This window comes from Lepidochelys olivacea (assembly GCF_965140295.1).
Source record: "Lepidochelys olivacea isolate rLepOli2 genome assembly, chromosome: 17".
NCBI lineage: Eukaryota > Metazoa > Chordata > Testudines > Cheloniidae > Lepidochelys > Lepidochelys olivacea.
This window is the reverse complement of record NC_140427.1, coordinates 4033966-4044685: the sequence shown is the minus strand read 5'-3', so window position 1 is coordinate 4044685 and position 10720 is coordinate 4033966. Positions and strand designations below refer to the sequence as shown.

At 49.6% G+C, this 10720-nt stretch overlaps 1 protein-coding gene across 4 annotated transcripts in view; it reads right to left on the bottom strand.

The window, feature by feature from the left end:
* Positions 1-4986: 4986 nt before the first annotated feature.
* Positions 4987-10720, bottom strand: part of LOC311532342 (A-kinase anchor protein 10, mitochondrial-like) — a 54883-nt gene continuing 49149 nt past the window's right edge. For 3 of the 4 annotated variants that reach the window (XM_084650713.1, XM_084650715.1, XM_084650716.1), the window contains 7 exons: positions 9741-9933; positions 8745-8880; positions 8313-8359; positions 7899-8101; positions 7418-7577; positions 7151-7221; positions 4987-6266 (listed from right to left, as the gene is read on the bottom strand). In XM_084650713.1, coding sequence (XP_084506839.1) covers positions 6254-6266; positions 7151-7221; positions 7418-7577; positions 7899-8101; positions 8313-8359; positions 8745-8880; positions 9741-9933 — 823 coding nt within the window. In that variant the 3' untranslated portion in view covers positions 4987-6253. The remainder of the gene's footprint in view (positions 6267-7150; positions 7222-7417; positions 7578-7898; positions 8102-8312; positions 8360-8744; positions 8881-9740; positions 9934-10720) is intronic. The other variant, XM_084650714.1, reaches the window with a different exon arrangement.

Below are 10720 nucleotides of genomic sequence, written 5' to 3'. Positions count from 1 at the left end.
GGTCATCACACAGCTGGCTTGTGAATCCCCGCAGTACAGGTCTGTTTGAGTCATGGTTGGGCGAAGTGATTGCACACCACTTCCCCCTTCTTAATTACTCCTGACCTTTAACTCGTAGTCCCCAAACTTTCCTCCACGGAGTGGCGCATCTTCTCATCCCCATCACAAAGTCCTCAGGAACCAGGTACAGTGCTAAGAGGTATTGCTTTAATGAAGGAGTTATAAGGAGTTTAATGGTGGTGTAAACAGAGGCATCATATAATTACGTACCAGAAAGTGTGAGGAGAGATCCTTGTAATAGCAGGGCTGTGTTAGCTGGATACACTTACAAGCATTCTTGTGTTAGACAAGGAACACAAATACCTGTGCAACAGGCATACCTTTGTGGCACATTTCATGAATAATTCAGCTGAAATTGGAATGAAAACACAGGAACATATACTGACATTTACACCAAACACTGGCTTTTGAAAACCTAAGTATTTCAGTACATGCATTTATGTAAGGTTGACAACCCTCCAGGATTGTCCTGGAGTCCCCAGGAATTAAAGATTATGTGATTTGATGAAACCTCCAGGAATACGTCCAACCAAAATTGGCAACCCTACAACACAGCTGCTAGCCAGTCACGAAGGGCTGTATGAGTATTTTCCAGAGACAAACATTGGGGATTTTAGAAAGATATTTGATTATTAAAATCACATCAAAGATCTTTGGTGAAAAATGAGATTCTTACCTCACATATTTCGATTTTATTACAAGTAATAATATTTTGCACGTTTATAGCACCTTTTATCCAAGTTTTCAAAGTGTTTCAATAATCACTGGCTAGTTAAAGCTCACACCCCCACCTGGAAGAAGGCAAGAGATATATCATGCTCACTTTACCAACCATCAAAATGGCAGCCATCTCTGGGGTGGAACACAGCAGCTGTTTAACAGTACACAACTGCACCACAAAAGAGTCTGAGATATGAAGTGAGGAATGCTGTATCCACACAAAGCTGCAGAGAGAAGGATTTAGCTAGGCAGGAAGACACTTAAATTGAAGTTTGATCAAGATTCTGAGGTTACCATCACATTCTTGCAAAAAGCATCATGGGCTCTTTAACGAGCACATATGGGAAGGACCATGGGTTTATTTCACATGAAAGCTGGTGCTATGTAAATGGCAAAAATATTAATATTAGAACCTAATAATATTAGTAGCTGTGTTTCAAGGAGAATTTGCCCAATTGGTTTTTGCCACTTCACCATGTGGCTGATGGATTTGCAACCACATGACTAATCAGCTGAATGAAAATTAAAGCTGGAACATCACCTTTTGGAGGACACACAGATATTGCCAGTCACAGTGTCTGGTACCTTCATGTTAGCTCCATCTATTTGTCTAAGGTCTTCTGTTTCTCTTTTCCATGCATACTATTTAGCGTCAAATGCTGAAGCCAGAACAGAGAAGAAGAGGGGCAGAAGAGATGGTGACCACTTGGAGGTGTGTTATCTAGGTTCGGATCTGGCCAGAGGGAAAAGCTATTTGTTTGGGACTCAGCAGCCAAAAGCATCCCAGCAGATAAGTAAATCTCCCTCAAAGCTCAGGCATGCATGGCCAAGCCAGGCTGTAGGGAGTGGAGTGTCTGAGATCAACAGCTAGATGCGCAGGGCTTATCTGCTGAGATTATTCTAAACATCCCACAAGGCTTTGACGTTCACAAGCCTTGCACCGCTATCTGGTGCCTACTGCAGAGGCGTACCAGTGCCTTTGACCCCCGGCTGAGCAGGCTCAGCATTGCCAATGTTATCATGGCAGACGAGATACACCAAGGTCATATCTGGAGGAATGAAAGGAGTAACCTCATGAGCAGGTCAGGCACTGGGGCTGAAGAACTACAGCACAAATGAGACTTTGTGGAGGGAACGTCTTTCGATCTGTCCGTACAGTGCCTAGCACAATGGTCCTGGTCTGTGAATAGGGCGCCTAGGGGCTATGGTAATACAAATACATATGTGATCTCCAGTTAAAAAACTCTATTTACATAGCACCTTTCTTCCCCCAGGATCCCAAATTCATATGCACTTGAAGAGCTAAATCCAGAGGTTTTCATGAGCAATTCCTTTTTTGTGAGCCTGAACTTTCTGAAAATCTAGCCCCATATGCTTTGCTAGAGAGCATTTCATACCAGATTGGCATCCACAATAAAGCACGTTGCTGGTTATCATTAAGGGGCAATGTTATCTCCCACCCACCCTTCTCTTGTCTGGTCTCTTTAGATTGTGCCGTCTCAGAGGCCATCTCTGATTATGTACAGTGCCTAGTTCAATGGGGGCCCAAACCTAGCACTACTGTAATATAAATAGCAAATTTCAGGATAATTTTCTGAGCCACCGAAATGCAAGCACCTCTGAAGTGAAACACAGCAACTCATTAGCATGGCCTAGTGACACTACCTACCAGTTTAGGACAGAATGCGAAGAAGCTTACCCTCATGCAACTGAAAAAGCCATGCTCAGGTTGGAGATGCATGAGCTGATCCTCTGGAGGATCTGGACAGACAGCTGGAAGTGAAAACCACAAGTTCTAATCCTTGCTCTGACAAGCTGTGGCATTGTCATCGCTCTGTACCTCAGTTTCCCCATCTGTAAAATGAGGATACCACCACTTACCTAGGAAAAGTTGGAGGGTGGATTAGCTTTGAACACACAAAGCCTTAAATAACAGCTAAGTCTCTTTTAGGTTTTTCCTCCTCCATCCTGAGCAGTTATATTAAAAATAAGGCTATAGACACGTCTGGGGGGCTGACGGCTGGGAGTTCCCTTTTCATTCACCTTTGTGCTTCTGTTTTCCTCCTTCCCAAGGAGGAGAGCGACTGAAGGACAGCATTCTTAGCTGCAACTTAGAACCACCCTGCCTTCTTCCACAACTGTCACCTCAACAAAGTGTGGGTTGCTTCCCTTGTGCAGATGGACGCACAGCCTTAAAATTCAGTAAGAGGCGAGTAGAGGAAGTGTATTAATAAAGCCGTGTGTGTACAGGATATTGCGTTCTTCCCTAAAGATCTGGTGAAGATATGCCGGTTGAGCTGATTCACAGAGTGGGAGATATTAAAAGAGGAATAGTGATTGGAGAGCAGTAACTTTCTGTTCCAACTTTCTGTTGTGCTTACCGTTTCTGAAGAGCCGATAGGCTGTGGTCATTTCTGGAACAATGAATCCTGGTCTCTATCTTCCATTCAACAGCTGAAATTAGATTACCCAGACCATGCTAACAGTGCAGCATGCAGGGATGAGAAGTATCCTGCTCGGAGGAGTCTATAAAACTACAACATTCTGCGTAGCATCAGCAAAAGAATAAATAGGCAACGAGAGGATCTATTCATGACAAGCAAGAACTGAATGTTCTGTATTGGACTTGCTGTTCATGAATGCAGGCCCACAACCCTGGGATGAGCAAGCCATGAGAAATTACAGCACTTCATGAGCCCGAGTGGGACCAACGAGCACCATTACGAAGCCCCACGGCTCTAACTAAACCAGCTTTGTGGCATTCTCACTCTCCACAGCATGGTGATTTGGGTTCGGTCAGTAACCAGAGGGAGACGGGCTATGACACGTGGAAACAATCTGTACAGAAAAACCTCCTTTGGCATAGATATTTAACTTAGGTAGGTGCTAAGCCGCACTGAATGGAGGCTGGGAACAAGGTGTGTAGGGGACAGCTGTTGTAAAGGCATCTTTGACACAGAATGCCTCAGGCTCCATTAGGTTCTGAGTCTCCCGATGTACTACAGCAGAGTCCTTTCCAGCTGAGCAATATTGGCCTTATTACCCCTTTACCTATAGGTCTAGGCTGGTTATTTCAGGTTATTAGAGTGCGGCCATCAGACAATTTTTTCTGAAATAATTAATTTTAGGAAAAACAAATAAATATGCACATGCACATGTCCAAATCATAGTAATTTATTTATATAGGGGTTTTTTTTCTTTGCAGATTCAATAATAAAAATAACAGTTATGTCTATTCTTTACTGGACCTATACAGAATAGAAACACAAATACGGTGCTTCGCTTGTTCTTCTCTTTTGTTGTTGTTTCTTCTGCTTTTTGGGGATTGGGGTTTTTTTAAAGACTTGCTAGCTAGTAAGTCTGCTTCTGTGAAAAGTGTATGTTTGTTAATAACACTTTTCAGAGCAGCAGACTTGCTAGCTAGATGGGAGGCAGTGAAAAGTGATATTAACAAACATACAAATATCACTTTTCACAGAAGCAGACTTACTCAGGCCTGGCAAGCCAGGTTAAGCCTTGGTCGGATGGGGGGGTGGGTAGGAAAGCAGCGGGGGCCAGAAGTGATAGGGTGGATGGGTGAGGGACTGGGGGATGGAGCCCGCTGGGCCCTGCGACTGGAATCTTCCGCCACACAGCCGGAGCCCATGGCCAGAGCCTGCTGCTGCGCGGCTGGGAGTCTGAGCTCCACTACCCCCAGGAAGGTCAGGAACTCACACTAGCTGTCTGCTCCTCTAGCATTTGTGCTTCCCGAGGGGGGGCAGAGATGGCGGCGCTTTAACGGGGCTGAGTAGTCGCGGCTCCAGCGCTGGGGCACTGTCTACACTGGCACGTTACAGCGCTCAACTGTGCATTGCTCAGGGGGGTGTTTTTTCACACCCCTGAGCGAGGAAAGTTGCAGCGCTGTAAGTGGCAGTGTAGACAAGCCCTAAATGACTTGCCCAACGTCAGAGGGAAAGCCTGTGGGAGCTCAGGGACTTGAACTCATGTCTCCCAAGTCTGAGGCTACACCCCTCATCACTGGACCCTCTTCCTCTTCCTTTCCCTTTACAAGCCCATTGTTGGCATTCTCCACACCGTGTTAGGCTTGCACAGCAACCCCCAAGCCAGGATCAATCAACAACGCTAAAGTTTAGTACAGAGACTGAAAAAAAACCCCGAACAACTGTTTGCTGAACATCCAGCACAACCCACAACAAAGGAGCGTGCTTTGGTCTTTAACGTAAATTTATTGCAATTGTGACAGAGAACTTGACATTATTCTATCTGTTCCTTATTAATCATATTTGGACTTGCTCTCTTCTTAAACTTCCTTGGAAGTAAAAGTTAAATCCAGGTTGACCTGCCTCCCAAAATGTTGGGCTGCATTAACTTACACCCTGCTCCATGTTGGCTAAGAACAACTTAACAAATATTAACACACAGGATTTTGAAATAGGACAAGTGACACAGCTCCCTGCACCCACCTGACACAGGAAATGTACTAGATAAACTCAGTAAGGGACCAGTTCTGCACCATGGAAGTCAAGGGGAGTTTTACCATTGACTTCAAAGGCACAGGAACAGCCTTTAGAGACAACCTCAACCTTACAGACAACCTGCAACAGGACACAAGAGACACAATAGCAGCCTCATACGCCATCCTTCCTAGTGCACGGTGCACCCGAGCCAGGCAATGTGCATGGAACAGGGAGGGGTCACAGATTCACTCAGGCATGCGTGCTCACTTCTCCGCAATTCAAAGAACAACTGAGACCTGGAAACTCGACACAGCGTCTGCACCAGTTTTCATTTCACGCCTGCTCCCCCTCCTGCCCTAGTTCGGAACAAACAGCCAAGCAGAATTGGGCTCCTTAGCCTAAGGCGGGCTGGGCTATTGCCAACAGAGTGAACAATATGCAAGGGGAAAGTTTACCCGCCCAGGGGCAAAGCCACCTTGCTCCCCTCACCTGAATAACAAAGGCGGCCAAGGCTCTCTTACGTACCGGTTAAACAGTTCTTTGCCCCAGGCAAAACGGGTGAGTAGAATTTTGCAAGGTAACAGTGTGATGGTTTTCCCCATTCTCTCTCCGGAGGTCAGGAAAGGACATGCTTTTCTGTCCCCACTAAAAGCTTTAGCCCCTGCAGGCTCCATTTGCAAGGAAGGCAAAAAGCATGACCAGACCCCCACCCCCCCTCTTCACTCTCCCTGCCAGAGAGTACAGGCTGCAGTCGTTTCGACAGAAACCAGGCTGAATCGGAACTAGTGGAGGTCCAGGGTACTCATGGTTGCAGACAAAATCATCTGGATGCAGTAGGGCAAGTTCTTTGGTTCACATTAAATCTGAATTATAATCTCCCTTCACAGAAATTAATTAGGGACAGCTAGTGTGGTGTGTAAGAAGCGGAACACCACAGTCCACGCTGAGCTAGTTAGCTGCCAGGCCCGGCCATACTGACAGGGCCAGTTAGAACTGGCGGGTTCTCTTCACTGCTCCTATCGTCTCCATCTGCAAATGAAAGGGACATTGGGTGTCACCAGCACAGCATCAGCTCCGGCTTTTGCACCGTCCGCCACAGACAGCAGAATGGCACAGCGAGGCACTTTGCACTAGATTCATACGGTGAGCGCAGTTAACTGGCCACTGGATCACGGGCAAGTCCCTGTATGCACAGGTCTGAGGGGGGAGAACAAGGGTGGAAAGAGGATCTGAGACGGATTGCTCTGGTGTCCCTCCCCCAACGCTGGCCAACTGCGAGCACAACAGTGACAGCTAAATTCTGCTGTCTATGCCTCCACCCATGCATGTCTATCCCTCCACCTTGGGGAGTGGCTCCTTGCTGGGGTAGCTAGGCACAGGGTGCCAATCAATCTGGAATTTGGCCCAGCGGCCCAGAATCTGCAAGGGAAAATCTCTTTCTAAGGGGGGAAAAGGGTTCTGGGTGTTCTGCTCAGGTCAGCTTTCCCTGAGAGCCGCGAGAGGCTCAGCCTGGGGCAGGAGACCAACGCAAGCGAAGGTCCCCAGGCACCAGAGAGCGGGTGTATCAGAGCTGAATGGAATGCAAGCTCTGCAGAAAGGCAGGAGTAGAGCCGAATGGTTTCACTGTGCAGAATTAACCGAGAACCCAAAGACCTGACTGTATTTAGACTCTAACCTCTTTGGGTTTGTGCAGCACCTCACAGGAGGGTGCCCCAAACTCAGTTGGGGCTCCTACAGGACTAATCATAACAAAAGGCCAGCTTGTCAGGTGAGGCGAGAGGGGGACGGTGGGCCCAGTGGCTCTGTATACAGAACGTGCTCCTCAGTACATTCCTTTGCAGGCCGCGTTAATATACAGAGTGCACGGAAGCCATGCTCTTCTTCTTGGGGGACAGGTCCCAGGGGATACTTACATCCTTAAACACTTATCTTTCCCTCCGCTGGCTACTCGCTGTCCGTCTGGGCTCCAATCCACCGCAAACACCTACCAACAAAGAGAGAGAGGAACTCCCGTCACTCCTTTAGGGCCATGCAGCCCCGGTGGCAGGGAAGAACCTCAGGCCCCTGGCAGAAGACACTCCCCAACTGTTCAGAGACACTGGGGGTGGCCACAGTGTTTGAGAGCCCTCTGCCCTCTCCAGGGCGGGTCAGTGTGAGCCCCTTGGCCAACGGCATCCTACCTCGTCTGCGTGGCCGGGGAGATCAATGGCCAGCTTCCTCGTCTTGGCATCCCACACCTTCAGCGTGCTGTCACTGCTCCCGCTCACCAGCAGACGGCTGTCTGCCGACCAGGCAATCTGGTAGACCGCGGAGACGTGCCCTCTCAGGGAGGTGAGGTATCTGACAGAGAGGGGAAGGGGTGAGGAAGGGCTTCAGACACACGTGCATGCTCTGAATCGGAGAAATAAAGGGACATGCCCAAGGTCCCAGTTAGTCAGTGGCGCAGCAGGGAACCAGGAGCCCAGAGTCCGAGGGCCCTGCTCTAATCACTAGGTGCACAACCGCAAAAGCAAAAGGTAATGACTGTGTGTGTGCGTGTGCAAGGCTGCAGAGGGGAAGGTCCTGACTCAGCCATGGCAGGGAGACAGGTGCATTTCCTTCTGTGTTACTGCATGGAGCGAACTGCAAACATCGCGTCTGTCCTAGAACGAGAGAACCTACTTTCCCGTCCTGCCGTCCCAGAGCTTGATGGACTTGTCAAAAGAAGCACTGGCTATTATCCGGGTGTCTGGGGAGAAGAGCACTTGGTTGATCAATGCCTGGTGGCCTGTCATTCTCTCCAGCGCCTTCTTGTCCTCTGCTGGGGCCCACAGAAAGAGCGTAAAGTCATCTGATCCAGACACTAACCTTTCCGGTCCCTGCCCCTGCAATAAACAAACCATCAGCACACCCCAACACCGAGCCTCGGCTCACACAGACTGAGCCTTTCAAAGCTCAGATGCAAACCTGATGCAGACAAACTGGAGGAAATCTTTAGCAAGTCACGGAGATTCATTTATTCATTTTTTTTTCAGCAACAATGGTAGGAAGCCTGGCACGGGGGGGAGAGGGGGGCATTTCTTAACGGAAACTTACCCTGACTTGGTCGTACCTGTGCTGCGCCTTCTCTTTAAGTTCTGCCACTGTGTGCAGGAGAGAAGGGAGATTAGCGATCGGGAGGTTAAAGGAAACATGTAACATCTCTAAAGGCAGGATCTAAGATGTCTTCTCCCTCCAGATTTGTGACTCAAGAAGGATTTTGACAGGGACATTTTGAGGGGTTTAAAACAATGTCCTCTTCAGAGGGTCACACTTTTACCAACAAAATGCAGTGCTTGTGTAGCATTCCCAATCTGTGGCGTTCACGGTTTTATTTTCTAGACAGAGAAACGGAGGGGACCCAGCTCCCCAATGTGACCTTGGCACAGAAGCCAGGTCTTCTGACTCTTAGTGATGTGCCTACCCACTAGGCCACGCTACCTCCTCCCCCTGTTCCTCTCCAGCCTGCAATGTACTTAATGCTCTTACGGGTGCCGCTCACGTCTTGCGGGTTGACAGAGGCTTCTGCAGGTTCAAAGGCCCCTGTGCGGAGAACGTAGTCGGTGCTTAGAGCCATGGTGTTCACCCAGTGCCCGTGGCCCTGCAGAGTGCGGCAGAGAATTCCCTGAAAGCAAAAAGGCTGCCTGCTTAGAAAGGGACTCACAGGGAGGCAGCAGCAGTGCGAGGATTAGACCACAGGACCTCCCGGCTACACCTTCCATCAGTTATGGACAGGGCCAGGGTCAGACCATGGGACGTCCCAGCTCCTGGCCCCATTTTCAATCAGCTACAGGCAGCATGAGGGTCAGACCAAGGGACGTTCCAGCTCCCAGCCTCACTTTCAATCAGTTATTGGCACTGCTGGGGTCAGGCCATGGTATGTCCCAGCCCAACCTTCGATCGGGCACGGGTAGCACCAAGATAAGAATATAGGAACTCCTGGCTCTCCGTCCCACCTTTGATCAAGGCTGTGCTGTCTCTCAATGTCATTCCTGACGGACAGGGCCCAAGACGTGAAGTCAAGGGTGGCCAACTCTGCATTCTCCTTGCTGATGGCTCCAGCATACGTTACCAAGTACCACAACCCACAGGGAAAACACACTCCCCCTCCTGCCAACAAGCAGCGCCAAACCCATTTCTGCCAGGCTGTCATTTATCCAGGAGAGTTCCTGTTTCTAAAGCAGCTCCAAGGATCTTCACCCCACACAACCACCCAATTCCTTTGGCCAAGGAGCAGACAAGATTCCCACTGGAAACAATCATCGCGGTTCCTTATATCCGCCAAAGGGATGTACTGCCTCTGCCCGGAAAGCGAGCACATGCTGCTAAAGCCAGGAGGCAATGCAAGGCCAGGATGGGCGACGACTTGGTTATTTCCAGCTTTTGGGAACAACAATTAAGGTCTGAAGCATCATTTTATTTGAGCTACCTTCCTGCCCAGGCTCTTGGTGTCAAAGTCCACACACGCCACGCTGCCACACTTACATCCTGGCCTCTCCAGACCTTGATGGTTCTGTCCTGGGAGGAGGAGAAGAGCAGGCCGTCTCCACCCCACTTCACGCACGTGACCGACTGCGTGTGCCCGGTGAGGATCTTATCGCACCGGCCCGCAATGGTGTCCCAGATGCGGATGCTACAGTCCTTGGAGGCGCTGGCCAAGTAGCGGCTCTCGGGATTTCTGGAAGGAAAATTGGAAGCGAGTGAAGGCGCAGGACAGCAAATCTGGCCTCCTCTTCCCCTGCATCAACTGGGTGTGCATCAGCTCCGTAGCTGGAGAAGAGTTAAGGGCATCCTTACAAAAAGGCAACTTGCACATTTGACCTCCGCTCTCAAGCTAAGAAGGGGCAGGCTGGTCAACAGCTGGCACCAAGCCTGTAGCATGGTCACTGCACGCGCTAATCAAGGAGAGGACTGGCAGCGCCTGGAGCGCAAGGCAGTGGAAATGCTGCTCATCCCTCTCTGCAGGAGTGGAGTGAGGAGCCTGGCTGGCTGGAGACACAGATCCTGAGTTCTCCAGAGCACAGGCAGAATCCTCCACCTCCTCCCCATCCCCCACTCCTCCTTTTATAACCAGTTTTCGTTAATCCAGTTAAATGTTTCCAAATCGCTGGGATTTCCTACTCGGGAATTCAATTTGCAGGGCTCTGCTCCATGGGGGCTATTTTTAATTTTTATAACCTCTTCCATCATCGTCTACAGCTTCCCCCACCTCCCCCCCCCCCCCGCCTCTCTCTGAGGTGGAGCTTTATCAGATGGAGGGAATAAAGAGCTTGTGTGGTTCATCAGCCTGCAGAAGAAATAAACCAGATGGCGGAGGTGGCTGGGGATGCAGGGGGCATGGGCAGAGCAGTCAGCATGGGCAGGGTGCATGAGGCCCAGACACCATGCGGACTGCAGCTTTCCCCCTTCGAACTCCTGCTGAGGGGTGCTGGGGAAGAGCACATCTGGCTGCTTGTTACACTCCA